Raw genomic sequence first — 25,887 nt, 5'->3', positions numbered from 1 at the left:
TTTTACCCATTAAAATGGATTTCATTTTTCTAGATTGCTTAATAGATCTATAAATCTATGTACTTTTGCAAAGTGAGATGAATGTGTAGTAATTATAAGCTGCTATACTGTTCAACTTGAAGTGACCTCTTAAGAATTTGAAGGCAATATAAGATGTGAACTCTGTCCTCATGTTTGATCTGTCTTACAATGGCACTGTTTGACCTTGGGCTTCAGTTACTCTTCAGATTTGTTTTAATGTTACGTGCACACTTTGTGACTTTCTATAAAGAAGTCCCAATGAAGTGATAAAGTTGATGTTGTGAGATCCATTTAGGAATTTGGAGACCTGGTTTTCAATGATACTTATTTCAGTGTACTCTTCTAACATTTGAAATAGTTTCTGTATTTATAAATTGAAAGTAGAGATACACGTAGGCTTGGAGAGCTGTGCACATAGCCTTATAGAATAACAACTACATAGTACAGTGCTTTGGAACTCTAGTAGGTTCCTTCCAGAGGGCCCCCATGGTGTTATGTCTTTGCAGTTAGGTAGTTCCTTTGCAAGCTTCCTCATACAAATTTGGATGATTCCCAGACGCACTGTGAAAGCCTGGTGTTGCACTTTTGTTTATCCTGAATTTGCTGTCATTTTTATGTATCTCCATTTAGGGCCACACCACATTCCTAGTTTATTTTTTACTGCTTCAATAAATACAGAGCTGTATGTTCTTAATGGATGTATGAAGCATTTGGTGTTCCCTTACTAGAGAATAAAGACAGTTCATGACCTTGCTCATTCCCCAGTGCCTATAAGTTAAATTTTTTTTAATGTTTATTTATTTTTGAGAGAGAGACAGAGCATGAGCAGGGGAGGAGGAGAGAGAGAGGGAGACACAGAATCCAAAGCAGGCTCCAGGCTCCAAGCTGTCAGCAGAGCCCGATGCAGGGCTTGAACTCGCAAATCGCGAGATCATGACCTGAGCCAAAGTCAGACGCTTAAACTGACTGAGCCACCCAGGAGCCCTGTCAGTGCCTATGATTTTATAGCACAACAAATTTGTTGTAATCAACAACTCTCAAGAATTTAATATAAAGATGTTTTAATTCTGTTTCGTTTATATTTTCTAGAAAACAATATCCAGCAAACTTTATGGAATGTACCTTTCCTCGGGCAATTGAAATTGAGAATATCCACTAATTGTTACCTTCCATTCATTTCAGTAGGATTATTTTATTTTTGAGAATAATCATATATTGCCAAACTCAGGAAGGTGAAGTTTTCTTCTTGACCCTAAGTTGTGATTGATCTGGATTTGTGTATTTACTTCCGAGGGAAAAAAATATATGCTTAGTTTTGAGAATATAACCTTTTCTTCTTCATTTGCAGGGATAGGAAAAAGGAAATGGGGAAACTTATTCTCTAAAATAACTCATCATCTTGATAAAGATCCACAGATCTCATGCCTTTGTTATTTCAGTAAGTCAGGTTAAAGTCTTAGGAGAGCTCTGTGGCGTGAGTATATTGCTTTGGAGAAGTAACACCCAAATAGCCACCCATGTGGGTGTGAATGAATTTTTGGTGAATTTTCACTTCTATTAGTACTGTTGATTTGACTGGCCACCTTTCAAGAAGCAGAAATCTTATATGTTGTTTTCAAGTCTGATTTTTTCCCCCTTAATCTTCTTTTCCCATATAGTAGAAGCTGAGATGTCAGATCCAATGTATTAGAGGAAAAAACTTGTAGGATCTTAATTTTGGCATGGTAAATTTGTGATATGTAAATATGAAACACAGTGGCCCCAACTCCTTGGGGTTAGTGGGTCACTTTTTTATATATTAGTCCCTTATTGCATGATCTACTCAGTTTTTTGTTTTTTTAAACAAAGCAACCATTAATCTGATTTGACTAATTATGAAGATAATAAGGCAATAGATTGCAACACCTATAAGGAATTTAGTTCAAGTCTTCAGATACTTATGCCTTATTCAAGGAACTTCTACCTTTGTCAATAACTTGGAGGTTGTTTTACTCAAACTTTGGAAAAGATCTGATCCTGCTTAATTTTTTTTTTTTTTTTTTTTTTTTTTTTAGGTTTCCATTATATCCAAAAGGAGGGGAGAAGTTACAATTTGATTATGGTGTCTATCTTCTGAACAAAAATATAGCTCAGGTAAGTAACTTCTGTCCTTCTCTACTTCTCATATACAACCTACTTCCTTGGATTGCTAACCTTCTTTCTTTATAAATAAGTACTACAGTTCACTGTTTTATTTAAGCAGTTACAGTGATAACGCAAAATTCTTTTTTGGCCACAGTTTTACTTTATGTCATTCTAAACACTACTGAGAAGCAGTGGGTACAAATTGAAATCCTCCTACTAAACTCAGAAGCCCTTTACTGAGTTGTTACCTGCTGGTACACTATACTTGAATGTGTGGGTTTATATCTTTTTGCCTCTGTACCTTTGCACATAGCTTTCTTCTCTTAGATCACTTTCTTCTCTTAGACCACTTTTAGGGACTCATTTTGCATTGGGAGTTGTTTATGGAGTTAAGTTTTAGTGCCTTTGGCCAGTCTTCAATGGTCTCCTCACCTTACTATGCAGGAACCAAAAAGAAAGACCAACCATGTGGTCCTTCCAACCCATCTGGGGCTCTTGGGGCTCTCTTAACATCAGGCCAGTTAGTACCTCATTTAAATAATGTCTTTCCAGGGGCGCCTGGGTGGCTCAGTCGGTTGAGCGTCCGACTTCAGCTCAGGTCACGATCTCGCGGTCCGTGAGTTCGAGCCCCACATCGGGCTCTGGGCTGATGGCTCAGAGCCTGGAGCCTGCTTCCGATTCTGTGTCTCCCTCTCTCTCTGCCCCTCCCCCGTTCATGCTCTGTCTCTCTGTCTCAAAAATAAATAAACATTAAAAAAAAATTAAAAAAAAATAATAATGTCTTTCCATATGCTGTAGAAAGACTAACATGCTTCAGTCTGCATTTTTCTGAAAGAAATGCACAACATTTCTTTGGCATACTTGACTAAACTTCACGAGGTAGACGTTCCATAAATTTTCCAGTTGTAAAGGAAGATCACCTTCAGTGCTTTGTTTTTATTTGGACATCCTTCCAATTAGAATATCATATGGATCAGTATCCACGGTTTGGCTGTCACTTAAAGACATTATCAGCTGTATCCTCAGACTTTTCTTTTTAAGGCAGCAACAAGGTTTGTGATGGATTTGTTTTAAAAGGTTGCCTTTTATCCATATGAATCTAAAGACTCAATGAACAGTTCCCTTATTCATTCCTGACGGATCTAGAATCATTCCTCCATATGGTGTCATCTTTGCCTTTCTTCCCCTCATTATCAGTTTAGTGTTTTGTTTTTTTTTAATTTCTTATTTAGATTCCTACCCTTTTCTGATAATGGATCAAATTTCTAGTTTGCAGTCCTCAGTTAATCGTTTTCTTCATAAGCTCATACTCATTGCCCTCTCAGCCATACCGCTTTATTATTATTGCTGTTTCGGCCCATTCTTTACTCCAGGTAGGCAGCCTTGCTCACAGTCTCTGGCCTGTGACTCATCTTCCCATGTGCTATTCTTCCCACACCTGATGCGTTCCCTCTCTCCATTTTTGGATACTAACGTATCTTAGTCTAAGACATGGGACTTCAGGAGTGCCTGGCTGGCTCAGTTGGTGGAGCATGCGACTCTTGATCTCGGGTCATGAGTTCAAGTCCCACATTGGGCATGAAGCCTACTTAAAAAAAAAACAAAAATAGCACTTTAATTCCAAGGCTCTTTTATGCTACTGATTATAGTCATTATATGAAAAAAGCAATGCTTAGACAGAACTGGTCAGAAGTGGCCTAAGAGTGCATTAAGGGAGAAGAGGTCTAAGTAAATTAGAGGGTACCTCCAGGTGAAGTCAGCCATGTGGAAAGGGGTACATGGATACTAGAGTCCAGAGTCTGGGGGTCAGAATGCCAGGAAGGTTGATAGAACTAAGTTTTGGTCTGAATTCAGAGGTCACTCTCTCCTTGACGTGTTTTCTGTTTCTTGCTCTAAGTACCTACACCCTAAGGTCCAACGTCTGTTGGAAGATTCCAGGTGAAACGTACTCCTGGATTTCCTCATAAATCTCAGCTGCAGACACACACACACACACACACACACACACACACACACACACACACGTGCACACGTACATACCCATGCAAGCATACGCACGTTTAATAACTTCTTCTCTGGGCCCAATAGGAATGCCTATAGATGGTATAAAGAGGTGTTAGGAATAGCCCAATTTACTTTGACAAAGTTGGAGGCTGACTGTATACAGCGGAAAATTTGGGAAAGTCAGCCCTTTATCTCAGACTCTCATCCCTAGTCCTGTTCAGTCCTCACTTTGGAGCACTTCTCAGGAAGCCTCTGATTTTATTCTTAAGTGAACTGAGTCCACAAGCACGCTGAACTAGCTTTATTCATCTGTTTAAGATATGGGTTACTTCCAGTTATTTTGTATCCTCTGCAATTTAATAGTCTTGTTGAAAATTTGAGAGATTACACTATGTGTGCATTTAAGATTGATACGTTAATTACTTTAAATCCTGAGAGAGAAGGCATCTTGCTCTCTGATGTTTTTTCTTCACTGTTGTGACAGTTTTAAAAGGAGACGACAATACGCTTTTTATAAACAGATTTTCTTAGGTTTCAGAGTGCATTCAGGAAGCCTCTTCTGACAATTTAGAAAGAAACTTTTAGCAAATTTATGACCTTTAACCTTTTTGTGGTTCAACTCTATGTGTTTCATCTTTAACTGTTTCTCTGAGAATGTTTCATTTTGTCTTTGGCTTTAATGCCATCATTTTATTACGTTTCAATTTGTAACAAATCAAAGGGCCATTAATTAGTTTGGCCCCTAACCGTGTATTCTATCAGTAAAATATTGCCACCTTTTTAAAGATTTCTTTTTCTTTACATACATACTAATGCATGTTGTCAAAGGAGAGTTTGTCTTCTCAGCCAGCCTCATTTATACCCCATCTCTAGAGATGTGAACAAATCATACTATTAAAATGGCCCCACCTCGGTAATTTATAAGCCACGTTAGTGGAGGTGGATGAAAGCATTGGCATATGTTAAAGTGCCAGAGAAAAAGGAGTGAAGTCATTTAATACTGCATCCATAACTTGGTTGAGGATTTGAATAGTCAATAGGACCTTTCATCACAACCAGAAGTAGTAGTAAAATCACTTTTTTGGTAGAGGAAATGACAGAATTTAGTAATATTTGTTACTTCAGTATTTGGGATCAGTCCAGCCCGTTTTGAAAGCACAAGCTTAGAAAGACAGGCCTTCAAGTAGAAATCCTCAAGTGTTGTTTGAATTGCTGAGAGGATTGGTATGGCCTGTTTGCCCTCTTCCTGTCATTGCGGTCTAAAGGTATGTGTGTGTGTTCTGTGCTGGGCTTTGAAAGTGAATAAAGCAAAATGTCTCGGTTTTAGTACCATTTAGTAATATTTTTCACGTGTCAGCCCCTTTGTCTGGAAATAACTTCCTTTGTTGGTTAACGTGTAACCCTGTAGGAACAGGCCTGGCAAAATTCAAGCACAGTATAATCATCATTAGTTAAAAAAAAACAAAACAGGTTCTGGGGCCCCTGGGTGGCTCGGTCAGTTGAGCGTCCAACTCTTCATATCAGCTCAGGTCATGATCCCAGAGTCGTGGGATCAAGCCCTTTGTTGGGCTTCTTGCTGAGTATGGAGCCTGCATAAGATTCTCTCTGTCCCCCTCTGCCCCTCTCCCCTGTTGTGTGTGCTTTGTCTCTCTCTTTCTCTCTCTCTTTGTCTCTAAAAATAATAAATAAAATAAAATAAAATAAAATAAAATAAAATAAAATACCAGGTTCTGCCATAATTGTCAGTGAGTTTATAAGTACATTGTGTTAGAATTTGTGTATAGCACAGTAGTTTGCTTTCAGTTTCCAGAGCATAAACAGTAGTAAATAAAAAAATTACAATGCTTTTGCCTTAAATTAATGGAGAGTTTTATAGTTTGAAACACACACACACACACACACACACACACACACACATACCCATATGACCCTCATTATCGCCCTACAAAGTGAAAAGGGCAGCTAATGTTAAATGAGTTTGAAGACAGTATGGCTGTTGACATCTGTCACTCGGTTAGGATCACATATTCCGACAGGTGTGTCAGAGATTCCCTTACTTCCATATACTTCATTGTTCTGTGTACAGTTGACCCTTAAACAACATGGATGTGAACCATGAGGGTCCACTTATATATGGATTTTTTTTCAGTAAGGACAGTAGAATATGTGTTAATCAACTGCTTATGTTATTGGTAAGCCTTTCAGTCGATAGTAGGCTATTAGTAGTTAAGTTTTGGGGAATCAAAAGGTAGATGCATTTTTCAATTGTGTGGGCAGTCGGCATCCCTGACCCCTGCCTTGTTCAGTGGTCAACTGTATTTCCATCCTAAAAGTGCACACAGAATCAAAGAAGGTGACATTCTCAGATAGAAAAGGGACTGAATGTTCATTGAGTAGAGGCAACTGTTTTGTACATTATATTTCTATTAGTAAGCCCAATGCTTGAAACACTATAAAGTCTCAAAAGATGTTGACTGAATGAATGAATGAATGGTGATACAGCATCATCACACAGTTAAGAAACTGAGATCCAGAAAAATCATGACTTCCTTAAGATCGATGAATTGATTCAACAAGTATTTTGTCACACTTTTACCGTGTACTGTATATTCTGAGTCTCAACTGAGAGAGCAGTGCATGAGACATACAAGATCCTTGCCTCATAAATAAGCCAGACACAAAAGCACAAATATTGTATGGTTCTACTTACATGAATTATCTGGAATAGGCAAGTGCATAGAGACAGAATGCGTAGAGACCAGGAGCGGCGGGTTGGGGGGAGGGGGAAATGGGAGTTATTACTTAATGGCTACAGTTTCTATTTGGGGTGATGAAAAAATTTTGGATGAAGATGGTGTTGGTAGTTACAGAACATTGTGAATGTGATTATAATGAGCCTGTGTTATACACCTAAAAATGGTTAAAATGACACATTTTACTCAATATATTTTACCACAGTTTTAAAAATTAATATATTAAAAACCATTGAATTATATCCTTCAGATGGGTGAATTATATATCACAATAAAGCTATTTTTAAAAAAGAAAGGAAACTATGTCATTAATCTTACAAGCTAATGGAAAGAGACAGACAGTAAACAAAATAATTTTAGATTGTGGTTAAGGGCTGTAACCGAAATCAATTAGGCAATATAATGGGAAGTACCTGGAAAGGGACTTGCTCTAGATAATGTTGTCAAATAAGCCTTACTGAGAAAGTGATACTGAGCTAAGACATGGAGTTGACAAGGAATCAGACATGCAAAGAGCTAGGAAACAGTGGAGCAGTTTGTGCAGAAGCCCTGATGTAGGCAAGAGCTTGTTGTTTTTAAAGAAAGGTAGATAGGGGCGCCTGGGTGGCTCAGTTGGTTAAGCGTCCGACTTCGGCTCAGGTCATGATCTCACGGTCTGTGAGTTCGAGCCCCGCGTCAGGCTCTGTGCTGACAGCCCAGAGCCTGGAGCCTGTTTCAGATTCTGTGTCTCCCTCTCTCTCTGCCCCTCCCCTGTTCACACTCTGTCTCTCTCTGTCTCAAAAATAAATAAACGTTAAAAAAAAAATAAAATTAAAATAAAGAAAGGTAGATAGCCAATGTGATAGGAGTATAGTAAATAAGGGGAGAGGTAGCCAGGAAGCATATCATATAAGGCCTTAGAGATTTATAAAGAGTTTCAGTTTTGTCTTAAATATAAAGGGAAGCCATTGAATAATTTAAGTAGGAAAGGGACTTGATTTGATTTATTTTTTCAAAGGTTGCCCTAGCTGCTATCAAGGATTATGGAGAGCTAGAATAGTAGTAAGTTACCACTGGGGTGCCTGGATGGCTCAGTCGGTTAGGTGTCAGACTCTAGCTCGAGTCATGATCTCACGACTTGTGGGTTTGAGCCCCATATTGGGTGGTGCAGAGCCTACTTGGGCTTCCCTCTCTCTCTCTCTCTCTCTCTCTCTCTCTCTCTCTCTGCCCCTTCCCTGCTCATGCTCTCTCTGTCAAAATAAATAAACTTGAAAAAAAAGAGAGAGAGAGAGTACTACTTAGAGGGCTATTTCAAAAAACCTGATGAGGGTTGGTGGTAGTTTGGACTGGGATAGTAGGGGTAGAGATGGAGAGAATTGAACAGTTTTAAAATATATGATGGGTGGTGCTAACATCAGTAATCATCAGGGAAATGCAAATCAAAACTACAATGAGATATCACCTCACTATTATCAAAAAGACAAGAATTAGCAAATGTTGGTGAGGATATGGAGAAAATGAAACCCTTGTGCACTGTTGGCAGAAATGTAAACTGGTGCGGCCAGAATGGAAAACAATATGGAGGTTCCTCAAAAAACTCAAAGGCGAACTACCATATAATCTAGCAATTCCACTGTGGGTCACTAACCAAGGGAAATTTACTTTACCTTCATTTACATATTCATTGTAGCATTATTTACAGTAGCCAAGACATGAAAACAACCTAAATGTCCATCAGGGGATGAACGGATAAAGAAAATGTAGTATGTGTTCACACACACCACACTCCGGAAAATTATTCAGACATTAATAAAAGAAAGAAATCGTGCCATTTGCAACAACAAGTGGATGGACCTTGAGGGCATTGTGCTAAGTGAAACATGTCAGGTAGAGAAAGACAAATACCAAAGGATCTCATTTATATGTGGAACCTTTTTTTTTTTTAATTTTTTAATGCTTATTTTTGAGAGAGACACAAGAGTGTGAGTAGGGGAGGGACAGAGAGAGAGGGAGACACAGAATCCGAAGTAGGCTCCAAACTCTGAACTGTCAGCACAGAGCTCAGTGTGGGGCTTGAACTCACGACTGTGAGATCATGACCTGAGCTGAAGTCAGATGCTTACCTGACTGAGCCCCCCAGGCGCCCCTATGTGGAATCTTCAAACAAAGATCAAACTCAGGTACAGAGAATGTTTGCTGGTTGCCAGAGGGGGCGGGTGGTGGTTTAAGAGGTAGGTAAAATGACTGAAAATGGTCAAAAGGTAAAACTTCTAGTTATAAATCCTGGGGATATAAGCATGATGACTATAGCTAATAATACTCTATTATATATTTAAAATTGCTAAGAAAGTACAAATCTTTCTTGACTTATGATTGGCCTATGTCCTGATTAAACTCATTGTAAGTTGAAAATACCATGCTGAAAACTTATTTAATACACCTAACCTACTGAACGTCATAGCTTAGCCCAGCCTACCTTAAACGTGCTCAGAACACTTACATTAGCCTACAGTTGGGCAAAATCATCTCATACAAAGCCCATTTTGTAATAAAGTATTGAATATTTCATGGAATTATTGAATACTGAAAGAGACAAACAGAATGGTTGTATGGGGACAAAATGGTTGTAAGTGTATCAGTTGTGCTCTGTGCCGCTGCCCAGCATCGTGAGAGGATCGTATCACAAGCCTGGGAAGAGGTCAAAATTCAGACTTAGAACTATGGTTTCTAATAAATGTGCATCACTTTCACACTATCCATGACCCACACCATAGAAAAATCATAAGTCAAACCATTGTAAGTCAGAGACTGTCCATGCATCTTAAAAGTTCTCACCCTAAGAAGAAAAATGTGTAACTGTATTGTGATGGATGACTAGACTAATTGTGATGGTAATTTTGCAGTATTACATCTATCAAATCATTATGTTGTACACGTGAGACTAATAGAATATTTTATGTCAATTATATGTTAATAAAAAGTAATAAATCATGTCATGGGAGATGAGCTAATGGATTGAATGTGGGAATTGAGGGAAAAGGACTAATCAAGAGGGACTTCTAGGGTTCGTGTATGAGCAACTGGATGCGTGAAAATGCCGTTTATTGAGATAGGGAGGAGCCTAGGAGATGGGGCTAGGGAAACCAAAAGTTCTGCTTTGGAATTGTTAAGTTTGAGTTATCTTCTAGAAATCCAAGTAGAGTCATCAAGTAGGCAACAGGGTATTTGGGGCCAGAACTCAGGGTGGGGAGGCCAGTAGTGGAGATAAAAATTTGGAAGTCATCAATATAAAGATGATATTTAAATCCATGGAACCAGAGAATATCAAGCAGGAAGAGAATGCAGAGCTCAAAAGAGAGAGACCCAAGTATGGACAGAAACACAGAATGGGATTTGGTTCTGGGAAATCACGTTTAGAAGTTGGGTGGAGGAAGAAGCAGTAGCAAAGACTCAGGGGAATGACTAATCAGGTAGGGAGAAACCCAGGAGAAAGTCGTCATGTGGAAACTAAGAGAAGTAAATTCCTAGAAGGGAGGAGTAATCCACTATGTGAAATCCTGCTGTAAGATGAAGTAGCCAGCAGATTTGGGAATGTGGACGTCGTTGACAACAGCAGTTTCAGTAGATCAGTAGGTGTGAAGAGTGCATAGGAAGTGAAGAAGTGACATTGATTGTAGACACTCTTCTGACGTGTGTTCTGTGAAATGAGATAGATAAATGGGCTCATAACTGGAAAAGACCGGGGTTAAGGGAAGGTCTTTTGTTGCTTTTTAATGTTTGCTTTGTGGGAATGTGGAGTTGCTTGTTTTTTAAGATGGGAAATATCAGGCCGTGTTTATATGCTGATGAGAGTGATCAGGTAGAAACAGATTATCAATACAAGATTTAAAAAAGGGATACTTGAAGGAGTAGTCTTAGAGAAGGGGAAAGGAAATAGGATATAGAACATAAGTGAACATGTTGGCCTAAAATAAGAAAAGGGGACATTTTCAACACACTTAGCTTAAAAAAAAAAAAGCCAGTTGCATTTAAGAATGCCATTGGTGAAGCAGTATAATTATTAATTATATGAAATCTTGACCCTTGAGTACATATCTTTTCAGTATTCTGTGTGATGGAAAGGGAAATATATATAAAGCACTTCTGCATGCTGAAGTATAATGGTGTTTCAAGAAAAGGACTTGTGCAGTTGAGTTGCTAATAACTAAACTACCTGACTTTTTCATGGAACTCCATCTTTACTTGAAAGAATAACTAAATCAACAAACTATACAGACTTCGATATTTTTAAAATACTCTTTCAAAAATGAATGAAGTGAGCCTCTCAAAGGAAATCAGCTGATGATAAAATTTAAGATTTTAAATGAGAATCAGTATTTGGAAAACTTGTGTTTGCCCCCGTGAGATTGATAGCTTTCCATTCCTAAGGATGTTTTTGATGAGATTGGTAGTGGTATTTAACAAATGTCATTTTTAAATATTGTATAATGAATGTGTCAACATTTAAAACCTATATAACTAGTTAGCCAAGATCTTCAAAGTGACCAGTGTATGATGCTGTGAAATCATGTGTGGGTAAAGGTCTCTTTAAAGTGCAAAGAAAAAAAAAAAAGAAAGATAAAAAAAGAAAAGAAAAAAATAGATTTTAATGTAACAGATGTGAAAAGTATTTTGGTGTGGTTTCAGATTCTACATTGAGTCTAACCTTTAAGAATCTACTACTTGTTGAGGGGCACCTGCCTGGCTTAGTTGGTAGAGCATGTGACTCTTGATCTCAGGGTTGTGAGTTTGAGCCCCACACTGAGTGTAGAGATCACTTAAAAATAAAATCTTAAAAAAAAATAGAAAAGAAAAAACTTTTGGGCTAGTATCAGAGAACAATAGCCATCATTATCTGAAAAGGCCTTTAAAATACTCCTTTCTTGGGGTGCCTGGGTGACTAAGTTGGTTAAGCGTCCAACTGCGGCTCAGGTCATGATCTCACGGTTTGTGAGTTCAAGCCCCGCGCTGGGCTCTGTGCTGACAGCTCGGAGCCTGGAGCCTGCTTTGGATTCTGTGTCTCCCTCTCTCTCTTCCCCTCACCCACTTACACTCTGTCTCTCTCACTCTCAAAAATAAACATGTAAAAAAATTTTTAAATGCTCCTTTCTTCTCCAACTACATATCTGTACAAGGCTGGATTTTCTTATGAAATAACATGGTAACCAAATGAATGCAGACAAATCTATGAGAATCCAGCTGCCTTCTGTTAAGGTAGGCGTTGCAAAAGACACTTGCAAAAATGCAAGACAGTGTCACTCATCTCTAAATTTCTTTTTTGGAAAATATGCTTGTTTTTCATTGAAAATACTATTATATTAACAAGTAATAGATTTCTATTATGATTTTTTTGAATGAATTAAATAAAAGTTTTCTCAATTGTTACTTCTAGTATAGTAAATATTGGTATATATGACCCATATGACACAAAGCTCTTTGACACCCTCAGTAATTTTAAGAAGTGTAGAGATCTTGAGACCAAAAAGTTTGAGAACCACTATCCTAGAGAATGTGGCCATCCAGATTCCCTCGAAACACCTTAGTTGCTCATAGTCTGATAAGTAAACCAAGACATGCTTGTTGGTTTCCCAAATGTGCAACATTATATAAGAGACTTACCAATTTGAACTCTGGTAATACTATTCTCTTCAAGTCATAAGGTCAGGCCGCTGTCAGTAGGTTCTTTCCTTATTGCCCTTGGCTTTTCTTTAAGCCAGCCCTCTTCTCTCCTTTCATGAAAGCTCAGGGACTTAACAGTAATACTTTGAGGATCTAGTTTACAAATACTAATGATGATTTACATTTGTTTTTAATGTAATGGCTTTTATTATACTTTTACGTCTGTATCACATTTCATACGTGAAGTGCATTGGCCAGGTCTATCTTTAGAGATAAGAAATTGAGCTGCTGCTACGCTAACTTCCTGAGCATGACAAAGCTATTAAATGGCAAACAGAAATCAAGACCAAATCTTCTGAGGTCAATCTGTTTATATCCCACTGACGTTTCTTTTCTTTTCTTTTTTGTTTTTTAAGTTTTTCAGAAATTTGGGCCTTCTTATAATCCTGTGAGGTGGACAGGTCACAGGCAGTTATCAGCCTTTTGCAGATGGGACCCCTGAGATCATGAGTTCAGTAGAAGAACCAGGATTAGAACCCGGGAACTTAATGACCTCTCTTCCTTTTACTCTTTTACCTCTCTTTCCTCTCAAGTTATTTTAAGACTTCATAGAAAGTAAAAGTAGCTTCTCCTTCCAAAATCAGTTGGAAACCTCCGTTCTGCCAAGGACGTGGTCTTTCCCTAAAACTTGTCTACTCACAGGGCCCACAGTGCACAGCTATTTGGAAGGGATCAGTGCCAGCTTACCCCCAGCAGCTTAAATTCATGTCTATTTCTTCAACATACAGTCCAATGTATATAACACATGGGGAGAAAACGCATTTTTATTTTCTTAATTCTTGGAATCAAGAATACAAATTCCAAGGATGTTTTAATAGTCAGACTGCCATTTTCCTCCCCTGCTGCCTACAAAATTTGCCAGTAATGTAGTAGAAACCATTTTTTCAAGTCCTATACCTATATCTTAAAAAAAAAAAAAAAAAAAAAAAAAAAAAAAAAAAAAAAGCTTTACTGAGGTATAATTCACATATCATACAATTCATCCATTTAAAATGTGTAATCCAGGGGCACCCTGGGTGGCTGAGTCAGTTGAGCGTCCAACTTGGTTTCAGCTCAGGTCATGATCTCACAGTTCGTGGGTTCGGGCCCCATGTCAGGCTCTGTGCTGGCAGTGCGGAGCCTGCTTGGTATTGATTCTCTGTCTCCCCCTCTCTGCCCCTCCCCTGCTCTCTCTCTCAAAAATAAATAAACTTCAAAAAAAAATTTTAATATGCAATCCAGTGGTTTTTAGTATATTCATTGAGTCATGCAACTATCACCACGTGTCAACTTTAGAATATTTTCATTGCCTTCAAAGATACCCTGTACCCATTAGTCATTCCCCATTCCCCAAGACCTCCATCCAGCCACCATTCTACTTTCTATTTCTATAGATTTGTGTATTCTTGACATTTCATATAAATAGAGTCATACAGTGTATGGTCTTTGTGATTGGTATCTTACACTAGCATAGGTTCAAGGTTCATCCATGTGATAGCATGTATCATTCATTCCTTTTCAGTGCCAAATCGTTTTGGCTATTTGAAAATGTACATGGATCTGCCACATTTTATTCATCAGTTCATCAGTTGGTAGACATTTGGATTGTTTATACAGTTTTTGGTTATCATGTATAATACTGCTATGAACATTCATTTACAAGTTTTTGTGGGGTCATATATTTTCATTAGTCTTGGGTATTTACCCAGGAGTGACATCGCTGAGGCATATGGTAACTGTTTAACATTTTGAAAAATTGCCAGGCTATTTTTAAAGCAGTTGCACCATTGACCTTCCCACCAGCAGTGCATGAGAGTTTCAATTACTCTACATCCTTGACAGCACTTATTATTTTCTGTGGTTTTCATTATAGCCATCTTGCTGGAAGTAACATGGTATCTCATTGTGGTTTTGAGTTGAACTTCCCTATGGCTAATGATGTTGTGCACCTTTCATGTGTTTATTGGACATTTGTAATATGTTCTTTGGAGAAATGTTCAGTCAGACACCTTGCCCATTTTTAAATCGGGCTATTTGTCTTTGTTATTAAGTTCTAAGAGTACTTTATACAACCTAGACACAAGTCCCTTCTCATATGTATGATGTGCAAATATTTCCTCCCATTCCATAGGCTTTTTCATGTTCTTGATAGTGTCCTTTGAAGCACAAAGGTTTTAAGGGTTTTTTTTTTTAAGTTTTTATTTAAATTCCAGTTAGTTAACATACAGTATAATATTAGTTTCAGGTATACAGTATTGTAATTCAGTACTTCCTACATCGCCCGGTACCCATCACAAGTACTGTTTAATCCCCATCACCTATTTAACCAATCTCCCCACCAGAATGGCTAAAATCAACAACACAAGAAACAAGTGTTGGCAATGATGTGGAGAAAGAGGAACTCTCTTGGATGGTTGGTGGGAATGCACAAAGTTTGCTTCTGTGTAGTTTTAGTTCATATGTTTAGGTCTGTGATCCATTTTGAAATAATTTGTTTTTGTAGAGTTTAAGGAAGAGGTCCAGTTTCATTCTCTTGCATGTGCGTATCCATTTGTCTCAGAAAAATTTGGTAAAAAGACTACTCTCCACTCATTGAATTCTCTTGGTATTCTTGCTGAAAATTAATTAACCATAAATGTGAAGATTTATTTCTGAACCCTAAATTCTGTTCCATTAATCTATATATCTGTCCTTATGCTAGTAGCACCCTGTATCTTTTTTCTTTAAAAAATATTTTCTAAATTCAATAATAATATATGCCAATTGTTGAAATTGTTTAAAGTACAAAAGAAGATAGAAGAACAGATTTTTTATAGTCTACAATCTCCTCATTCATATGTACCTTCTAGATCTTCCAAACTTTGTCTTTTTCTTACATAGTTGAGGTAACATTATATATACTGCTCTGTATCTTTTTGTTTTTTTAACACAAGCATTTTCCTAACCCATTAAAAACTCTTAGTCAATATATATATTATATATATACATTATATTATATATTAAATATATATTAAATATATTTCATTTCTGTGCATATAATTTATTTAACCATTCTTCTAATCTTGGACATTTATTTTTCTAGGGTTTTCTTTAAAATATGGTTATAATATTATAATTAGTTATAATATTAGCACCAATATGTACTTTATATATATACATATATATGTGTATATATATAGTTACATATTTTTTAATGTTTATTTATCTTTGAGAGAGAGTGTGTGCATGAGCAGGAGAGAGGCAGAGAAAGACGGGGACAGAGAATCCCAAGCAGGCTCCATGCTGGCAGCACAGAGCCTGATGCGGGGCTCAAACCCATGCACTGTGAGATCATGACCTGAGTTGGAACCTGGAGTGGGAAGCTTAACCAACTGAGCCACCCAGGCGCCCCTTGTTACATGTATTATTATGTTACATATATATTAATATATTTCTGCCCTATAAAGTGACATACTCAGATATGAGATATAGTAAGGTGAATATTAAAGCAGTCCATAGTGGCAGAAATCTTGTTTCTCAAACTTTTCTGTGGGTCCTATAATGTTTTTCCACTAAATCGGTTCACACCTAAGCTTTATGCTGCTGTGGACAAAGCAGATTTTCAGTCAAATCCTTACTTTGAAAGATGATGATAATTAACTCATAATCCTGTGTGATTTTTTTTCTCTTTAAAAGTAGAAAAATCATGGGGCGCCTGGGTGGCTCAGTCAGTTAAGCATCCGACTTCAGTCCAGGTCATGATCTCACTGTTGGTGAGTTCAAGCCCCGTGTGGGGCTCTGTGCTGACAGCTCAGAGCCTGGAGCCTGCTTTGGATTCTGTGTCTCCTTCTCTCTCTGCCCCTCCTCTCTCTCTCTCTCTCTCTCTCTCTCTCTCTCTCTCTCTCTCTCTGTCTTTCTCTCTGTCAGAAATAAAAAAACTTTAAAAAAAATTTTTTTAAGTAGAAAAATCACATTTTCTTATGTGTATGTATATATGTCAACCCACAAATATCTGAGTGTTTGAACTGTGCAAGGCCTGTGAAAGGCTGACTTTACTCTCAAGCTGCCTATTTTTAGGGGAGGGGAATTAAAAATATGTACAATATGTAAGTAGTTAGCCAGCAGTACAGACGTGCAATGATCACTCTCAAGGGAGAAGTTCTGTTCAAGATGCAGATCTGGCTCATGGCAGGTAGAGTCCTGTGGTAGTTTAGAGTCCACATACCTGGGTATGCATCCCACTGACTGGATGAACTTGGGCATGTGATAAAATCTCACTGCACCTCCTTTTCCTTATCTTTATAAAGATTGGATAATCCTCCTAGGATGGTTGTGGGGACTAGAAACAATGAGTGTCAAGTTTATAGCTCAGAATTTGTCACCAGAAAGGGTACTCGGTCAATGGTAGCTGCCATTTTTATTCTTCATTTTGATTTGTCATTCCTATTAGGCTGATGTGGAGAAACACTGCTTCAGTAGAAAGCTATGGCACCTGAACCTGGAATTTGAGGATAGGGGGATCTGGGTAGTGAGAGCAGAGGGGGAGCTAAGGTTCAGAAGAAGCACTGCTTAAGGTATGTCAAGACCAGCCTGGATGAAGCAGAAAGTTACCTTAATAGCAGAGATAGGAAGGATGGTTTTGGTTTGGCCACCATTGACCTTAGCACCATAGTTAACAGTCTTTATACTTGAACCTCAGTGTGGTCTGTATGAGCTCCCTGGGCGTATTTGGGGTGTTTGGTGAATAGTTACTGATTGAACATCTTATAGTTAAGATTGATAGTTATTTCTGTTTAAAAATGTGTATATTTAAATATATATTTAAATGTATCTTGATTTATTCCTATTTAAATGAAGGCATTAATTGAGGTAGAAAAATTATTAATATAGTTTTTCCAAAGTATTCTGTATTTAAAGAGAGAACGTTACCTTTTTGTAGTTACAAGTAATTGGTTAAGTGCTCATTATTAATTTTTAAAGAACCATGTCAGTTATTAACCAGTTTACAAGACATTTTTAATGATTTAGTAGTTGTGATCACTGGACTCTTTAGATGCCAAGTGATAAATTGACAAGACAAAATATTTTTACCTTCGTTGGAAATTCTTTCCACTTTAAACTGACACTAGAAATCCCATGTCAAAAATAGCTTCCAAAATAACAGCTTTCCCTTTCATCTGCAGCTACCTAAGAGCAAAGTGTGAATTTAGCAGCTTGTTTTGTTTAGCCTCTTTGGTAACTTCTCTCTCTTCCTTTTTCCTAGTTGTTTTAAAAGATTTACTTTAGCATTTTACTTTGCATATTTTAATATTTTAAGCTGCCAAATTATTTTCTTCAATTAAAGAAATAAATTGCTGGGAAGGTGGGTGGGGGGTGGGCTAAATGGGTGATGGGCATTAAGGAGGGCACTTTCTGGGATGAGCACTGGGTGTTATATGTAAGTGATGAATCACTGAATTCTGCTCCTGAAACAAATACTTACTGTAGGTTAACTAACTTAAATTTAAATTAAAAAAGAGAGAGAGAGAGAGAGAGAGATTCCTTATTCAGTAGTGACATTAGCCTTTTGCAAAGCACCTCAATTGAGTAACATTCTTTGCTGGGAGGAAAATATTTAAAGAATGCACCTCAACTGCAATGAAATATACAGTGTGTAATTCAGAGAAGGTAGACTATAAATTGTAGCTATTTTTTATGGTTAAGCCTCATGAAATGAATTATGAGAAATAATACCTATGAAAAGTCTGATTTTAGTTGGCATCAAAGGAACCAGCATGACTTACATATAAGCTATTTAAGGGAATGAACTTCAAAAAATTATTATATGTAAATTTTGATACCTATTAGAAACAAGCATTTTAAAGTGTCCACACTTGGGTTTCCAGGGATGATAAAATTGTGATCCTAATGAATGTAACTTTATCAAGTGAAAGGCCAAAATCCTAGAATAAAATGCACTAAAATAAATGCAGCATAGTGAGTGTTTCAGAGCAAGCCCTATGGCTCTAGACTGCAAGCGTTCAATGCCAGTTGTATCACTTTAAACTGTATGATTGTGGATAAGTTACTTCATCTCTCTGTGCTTTCGTATCCTGTAAAATGAGAATAATAAGAATGCCTATAATTAGAGGTACAGTTCCTATCTCTTAGAGTTGTTATAAGGATTAAATAGTATTTAAAAAGACTTAGAATAGTGCCTGGAACAGAGTAAGTGCTAAATATGTTTGCTAAATAATAAAATGCAAAGTACAGGGTAATCTTTGTGATAAAGAAATCCCATATGCCACAAATGGGAAATGAGGTGACAATGTGTGGAAGGAGATAACGAGCTACAGTTACAAATAAGTAAAAGAAGGGAAAATTGCCTTTTTAGCTGCGTCAGTGAGTACCATGTCTATGGAAGGAAAAGTATTCAACTTGTTTAGTGTAAATGAGTTTTTAGTTTCAAGTTAAGGTGATCATTTTCTTTTTTTTTTTTTTCCAAAATAGAAATTACTTTTATCGTGGAAATGATCCAGTCTCAGTGTAAATTTTTAAAATACAGAAAAGCATTAAGGAAAAAAAATAAAGCCCCTTGCGTTTCTCCTACTCAGAGACGACCATTGTAATATCGTGGTGAACATCTTTCCAAATATCTATGCAAATATACATATGCATAAGTTAAATAAGTAAAATTTTATGTAAATGGTTTCAGAGCATGCATTCTATGGTTTGTTCTACTTTTTTCATTTAACTGTATTGTGAAGCTAAATTCATGTTGATGAGTATAATTGTGTAAAATTTTGTTGTCACCATGGCCTTTTGTCAGATGGACATACTGTAATTGACAGTTTCCTTGTTGGTGGACATTTAGATGGTTTTCCAAGATTCCCCTATTGTATACAACATTGGAATGAGGAAGCATCCTTCCTCGTTAGTAATACCTGCGTTCTGTTATTCGCTTAGGATAAGTACCTAACTGTTGGGTCAAAGAATATACATATTTTAAAGTTAGGTGTATATGTGCTTCTTTACCCTCTTGTCAATATTATACATTGCATGTTATTGTATATTGTATGTTTATTAACCACCTTTTTTCATATGAGAGAAGAAATATATCTCTATGCTTTTATTTGTAGCTTTTTTTAAATAGATGTTTATTGATTTTTGAGAGAGAGAGAGAGCATGAGTGAGGGAGGGACAGAGAGAAGGGGGACAGAGGATCTACAGCGGGCTCTGCTCTGACAGCAGCGAGCTGGATGCAGGGCTCTAACTCATGAACCGTGAGACCATGACCTGAGCCAAAGTTGAGTGCTCAACCAGTTGAGACACTCAGGCACCCCTATAGCTTTTTAATTATTAGTGAGTGTTAAGTTCGCGTATTTCATAGATTTATTTGCCGTTTCAAGTTGTTTTGTGAATAACCAATACCTTTTGATAAATATGCCTTTTTAAAAACTATAGGTACTGGGCTTGGAACCGCCAAAAGGATATAAGATATAAGGAAATATACGCAGGCCTTGCAGCTAAGAATGAAGAATTTGCTAAGTCACAGACTTATGTCAGTCTTTATTTCTCTTTTTTTACCTCCTTTTTTCCCCCCAGTCCTCTCTAGGATTGTCGGTTCCCTTGCTCTGGCAGTAGGGCAAAGGCTGGATGAAGGCATATATGAAAGAGCCTCTTCTGGACCACTGTCTCCCACTGCCTGGCTCATTTCTTCATTCTTTTCTTCTGCTTGGCACTTTTTATTTGCTGTAGATGTTCTTTTCATTCATCTTAGACCTATGACTGGTATGCATATTTCTGTTTACTCTCTTGGTGTTTTCTGTGGCTCCAAGTAGGGCTAATTCATCCCCTGTTCTGTCTCAGGTCCTGGGCTGGGCACTGGGGAGACAAGAATGGATAGGACTTGGTTCCTAAACCTGGTGCTCACCTTCTAGCCAGATCTAGTGCACCTCCTGACCAGCACCATAGTGTAGTGTGTGCTAATAATATATGAAAAATTATTTGGGAAGTATTCCTAAAGGAAACATTCAAGCTGGACCTTTTTTTTTTTTTAATGTTTATTTATTTATTTTGAGAGAGAGCACAAGCAGGGGAGAGGCAGAGAGAGAGGGCGAGAGAGACAAAATCCCAAGCAGGCCCCTCTCTGTCCGCACAGAACCCAATGCAGGGCTTGAACCCATGAACCGTTAGATCATGACCTGAGCCAAAATCAAGAGTTGGACACTCAACCGACTGAGCCAGCCAGGAGCCCCTCAAGCTGGATGTTTAAGGGCGAGTCACAGTTTGCTCTGAAAGAAGTAGAGGGAAGGGAAGTAGAGAAGAGAAGGTAAAGATCCCCCAAGCAGAGGTACTAGTGTGAGCAAAGCTGAGAGTAGATATATACACTGGAATCAGTCAGTGTCTCTCCCCAGGCTTCTTGATAACATGACTTACTCTGGTTTCCTGGACAGTGAGCTCTTCTCACGGTCTCCTCCTCTGTAATTATTGTCTATGATATGTTAACCCCTTTCTGGGGCATTGCATTTTTAATCAGAGGGAACATTGCATTCCTAGAGTACTTACCCAAATTTAGCAGTATTTTTCCTGTTTTGCTGTTTGCAAATTGATATAATATTTTTAACTCATCATGGGATAATTTTAGAAAGGCATAAAAGAGGTGGTGCTATCTGTTCAAGGTATTCAAACAAAAAATGCAAATCTCTTGTTCTCTTCATCCTTATGAAAACAGACACTGAGTCAGGCTTTGTCCTCAATTAAGCATGGTGGATTGGGCTTTGAGCACTAAACTTTTATTTCTTCTCTATTGCTTGGTATAATAGTTATACAGGTAATCATAATAATGTCTGTAGCTTAGCATTGTACAAGTCACAGGGCACTTTTTGTTTTTATTTTTTTAATGTTGACTTTTATTTTTGAGAGCGAGTGTGTGTGTGCTCATGTGAGCAGGAGAGGGGCAGAGAGAGAGGAGACAGAGGATCTGAAGCAGGCTCTGTGCTGAGAGCAGGGAGCCCAGTGTGGGGCTCAAACTCGAGAACCGTGAGATCATAACCTGAGCCACCCAGGCGCCCCTACAGGGCACTTTTTCTTATAATCTCCCATAACCCTATGAGGCATACAATTATTGTTTGCTAATAAGGAAACTAAGCTTTGAACAAGTTGAGTGCACTAATTCAAGGTCACACAAATCCATTAAAGGGTAGAGCCAAAACTTGGACCTTGGTCTTCTGATTCAAAACCCAGGATCTCTAGCTTTTAGGGGAAGATAGCACAGTTGGTTTGAGATTCCAGATTTTGAAACTTTTAATGATTATATTTTGCTAATTTATATTTTAATAAGAGAATGGGAAAGATGGTTATTCTAACAGACCCACAGTTACCTGTGGATAGACCCAAATAAGAGTCCTGTATTTAGAACACCAGCTTTGTAGATGCTTGTATACGTTGTCAATTTAAAAGGTATATATATTATAAACTCAGACTAGCATTTTACAGTTAAATAACTTGAGTAGATACAATGGAAGGAAGAAAATATTATCACCCAAAGGACTCCAAAAAGGTGGATGAAATGGTTTAATGGAAAGAACGTAGCACCAACAATTAGAAATTGTGGTGTTCTTGTCCATCTCTTATTACTTGCTGGAACCTTGGGCAAGTCTTCTATTGGGATTCCGTCTTCTCATCTAAAGAATAAAGGGGCTGAGCTTTATGTACTCTGAGGTCCATATCAGTCCTAATATTCTTTGAATTTGTGCTTCTTAACTTAACCACTCATTTCATTCTGTTTGTTGCTTTCTTTTATTATCACCTTCCAAGTTTTTTTACTTACCACAGCATGATCAAAAAGATTCTTTGATTCTCTAAGATACCGTATGTGAACAGTATGCTATATGGTGATAATCTTGTTTGTAGAAAATAAGCAGAGATTTGTGGAGTACCATTCCTGGTAAATAATGGGTCAATGTAAGTCCATACAATATGGACTTATAATAATGGTAATACCACCATGCATTTACATAGTGCTTTGTAGTTTTCAAAGTGCTTTCACATTAAAAACCTATATACTGACCCTCATCATTTCTCCTCTGAAGTAGATTTAGTAAGAATTTCCACCTTTGAGGTGCCTGGGTGGCTCAGTTGGTTGGGCGTCTGACTCTTGATTTCGGCTCAGGTTGTGATCCCAGGGTTGTGGGATTGAGAACAGCTTCCTGCTCTGCACTGACAGCATGGAGCCTGCTTGGGATTCTCTCTCTCCCTCTCCCTCTGCCCCTCCGCCCAACTCTCTCTCTCTCTCTCTCTCTCTCTCTCTCTCTCTCTCAAAATAAATAAACATTAAAAAAAGAAGAAGAAGAACTTTCACCTTTGATTTAGTAATTCTTCTTGGGAACTCTATCATAAGGAAATAATTCTAACTTCCTGAAAACGGTTAAAAGATGTTTATCATAACTGAAAATAGCTATCCAGTGAGTAGGTTAAATAAACTGAAGAGCACCCACAGTCATTAAAATTTTTATGAAGATTAGGTAATAGGATAGAAACACATTTGTTATTGGTGACGAAAGGAGGATATGGAGTTGAAGGTATATACTACGATTACAGCTATGAAAATAAAAATTTTAAAGGCACCAAATAAACATTCACCCTTTATGTAGGGGGAAAAACACCACACAGATATATGTCAGAATTGTGTTATGTGTTTGTTTTGTGGGATTGGGGGTAATTTTTCTACTTACCTGTCTCTGATTCTTTTTATTTGAGTACCTTATTGCTTTTATAATAAAATGTGTATATATAAACACATATTAAATATATACAATAAAATATATAATTATATATATTTTCAGATAAAACCCAAGGCCTAGTAAGGTTTCTTGACATTCTCAAAATGGTACAAATGCTTCCTAGTGAACCTGGGACTAGAAACCAAATTTCTTAATCCATCTATTACTATTAGTACTGGGCTTCTACCCTCAAATTGTATGATATGCCAGCAGGTAGAAAGAGGCTAGCTTTAAAGAGGTTACCTAGGTACATTTTTTTTTTTTCTTAATAGTATGTGCTTCCCCTTCGGCATTCATTAGTTCTTAGTAAAATTAACAAAATCAACATGCTTTTTTCATACTTTTTAATTTTCTATTTTTTTATTTTATTTTTTAATGCTCATATATTTATTTTGAGAGAGACTTTTTGAGTGTGTGACGAGTAGGGGACGGGCAGAGAGAGAGACAGAATTACAAGCAGGCTGTCAGCACAGAGCCCAACATGGGGCTTGATCTCATGAACCGTGAGATCATGACCTGAATGAACCAAAACCAAGAGTCAGATGCTCAACTGACTGAGCCACCCAGGCGCCCCTTTTGTACTTTTTAAAACATAGCAGTATACCATTGGCTGAGTAGGTTTTAGGACAGTATAATATGGTTAGGAACATAAGCACAAATGAGCATGGCTTAAATTCTTGGTTCAGTATTGTCATGATGATTGTGTTGTTGTATAAGAATTTTCTGTCTGGGCCTCAATGTCTTTATGTATATGATGGGGCTCAGAGAGGTCTATTGTGCAATATAATGTTGTTGCCACCTTTTTAAAACTGCTCTGAAACATTTCTGTCCCCTTGATGTTCACCTTTACAGATAACAGTTTTATCTCATTGTTTTTAGACTGCCTTGCGAGGCAACTTAATGTTTTTAGAAAAAGCCCTATATTCATTTTAGCTTCAGTGTTGCCTCTAACTCTTTGGTTCTCTGACTCAATTTGCCTCTTTGACCCACTATGACATTAGGCAAGTCTCTTCATCTTTCTAAGCCCTAGATCCTTCTAAAATAGGGGTGTTGAAATAAATAATCTCTCCATTTCCTTCTAGCGGTAGTGTTCTGTGATTCTTCCCAATCTTGTTTTGAGCGCATCCACGATAAAAACAAAAACAATAACTACACACACACACACACACACACACACACACACACACACACACACACAAAACAGCACAACAAATTGGCATCTCTTAACGTAGAGGTGATGGGAGCATAAACTGATAAAAATCATTTTAGAAAGCAATTTGGCATTATCCAGTGAAGTTAAAGATACACATATGAGAATGTTTATGGCAGCATTAATAGTAATAGCCAGAAACTGGAAACAGCTTAAAATCTGTCAGCAATATGTTTATCATTAATCATGATATATTTGTGTAATGGAATACTGTGCAGCCGTGGAACTCTAGCCGTATGCAATGATAAGGATGAATTTCACAAACATAATGTTGAGTAAAAGAAGCAAAACAAAAGAGAATCTCCATAATGTTATTCTATTTATGTATGGTTCAACACTAGGCAAGGTTAAACTGTATTGCTCAGGATGGAAACTATATGAAAAGCAAGCATGGTGACTGCCTCTGGGAGACTAGAGGGCTCATAATGAGAAAGGGGCTCATGGGGAGCTTCTGGGACACTAGCAGCATTCTTTTTCTTGGCTTGAGTGCTGGCTGCACAGGGGTTTGTTTTATAATGGTCCTTTAAACAATGCGCATACGTGCTTTAAGCATTTTGCTTATATGTATATCTTGACATGAAAACATTCTAGCATAACAAAGATAAAAAGGTATACGTGTAATGCTATTTCAGTGAATTCTTGCAGTCTCTGAAAAATACGTGCTACTACTAAGGACTGGGTATTTCAGTGTCATGTACCAGAGGGAAAAGGATTTTGAACTAGAGCACTTGGAAGTTCATTTGTCTTAGCTTCACAGTTAAGAATGTCTATTGTTATTGATTATCTCTATGCAAAGCACTTTTTATTCTCTATCCCCAGTCTTCACAATAACCCTTTCATGTTTTTATTATCCTCATTTACAAGTTAGGAAACTGACGCTCCTTGGTTAAGGAGGAATTCTAAATAAATCACGGAACCAAATAAGCATGGGGTATTTTTGATATTTGTTTTCTCCTTCATGTTACGGAAAGATAAATTGGGAACAATATTTGTGACCATTTTAAGGTGGCATAATGTAAAAATAAACTCCAAATAAATGAATAGACCGAGTCCGGGATAAATCTCTTTTCTTCAAAATGTGCCTAAAAGCATGGAAGGTGTTTTAAATACTTACTAGTAAATGAGTTTGTGGGTACTTGGGCATTTACCACTTACGAGTCAAGCCCCCATGTTGAGTGTTATAATTGAACGTAATTAGAACAGAAAGTGAGAGAAACAATGTCTACATTTTTGATAGACTAATTGTGGTGGTCACTTTATCTAAAGCTTGCTGAACTATGACCACTAAACTAACCACGAAAAGGAAATTATTTTGTATAGCCAAGCCAAAAGCAAGTTTTTGAGATTTAGTTTGCAG

At 37.5% G+C, this 25,887-nt stretch overlaps 1 protein-coding gene across 3 annotated transcripts in view; it reads left to right on the top strand.

The window, feature by feature from the left end:
- UVRAG (UV radiation resistance associated) overlaps positions 1-25,887 on the top strand; it is a 296,834-nt gene that overhangs the window by 215,304 nt on the left and 55,643 nt on the right. For 2 of the 3 annotated variants that reach the window (XM_042957394.1, XM_042957395.1), the window contains one exon: positions 2,076-2,154. In XM_042957394.1, the coding sequence (XP_042813328.1) occupies positions 2,076-2,154 (79 nt within the window). Of the gene's footprint in view, positions 1-2,075; positions 2,155-2,697; positions 2,734-25,887 lie in introns of those variants that run through there. The other variant, XM_042957396.1, reaches the window with a different exon arrangement.

Source organism: Panthera tigris, chromosome D1, assembly GCF_018350195.1.
Source record: "Panthera tigris isolate Pti1 chromosome D1, P.tigris_Pti1_mat1.1, whole genome shotgun sequence".
Classification (NCBI taxonomy): Eukaryota; Metazoa; Chordata; class Mammalia; order Carnivora; family Felidae; genus Panthera; species Panthera tigris.
The sequence above is the reverse complement of the archived record's forward strand: the minus strand, read 5'-3'. Positions and strand labels throughout refer to the sequence as shown.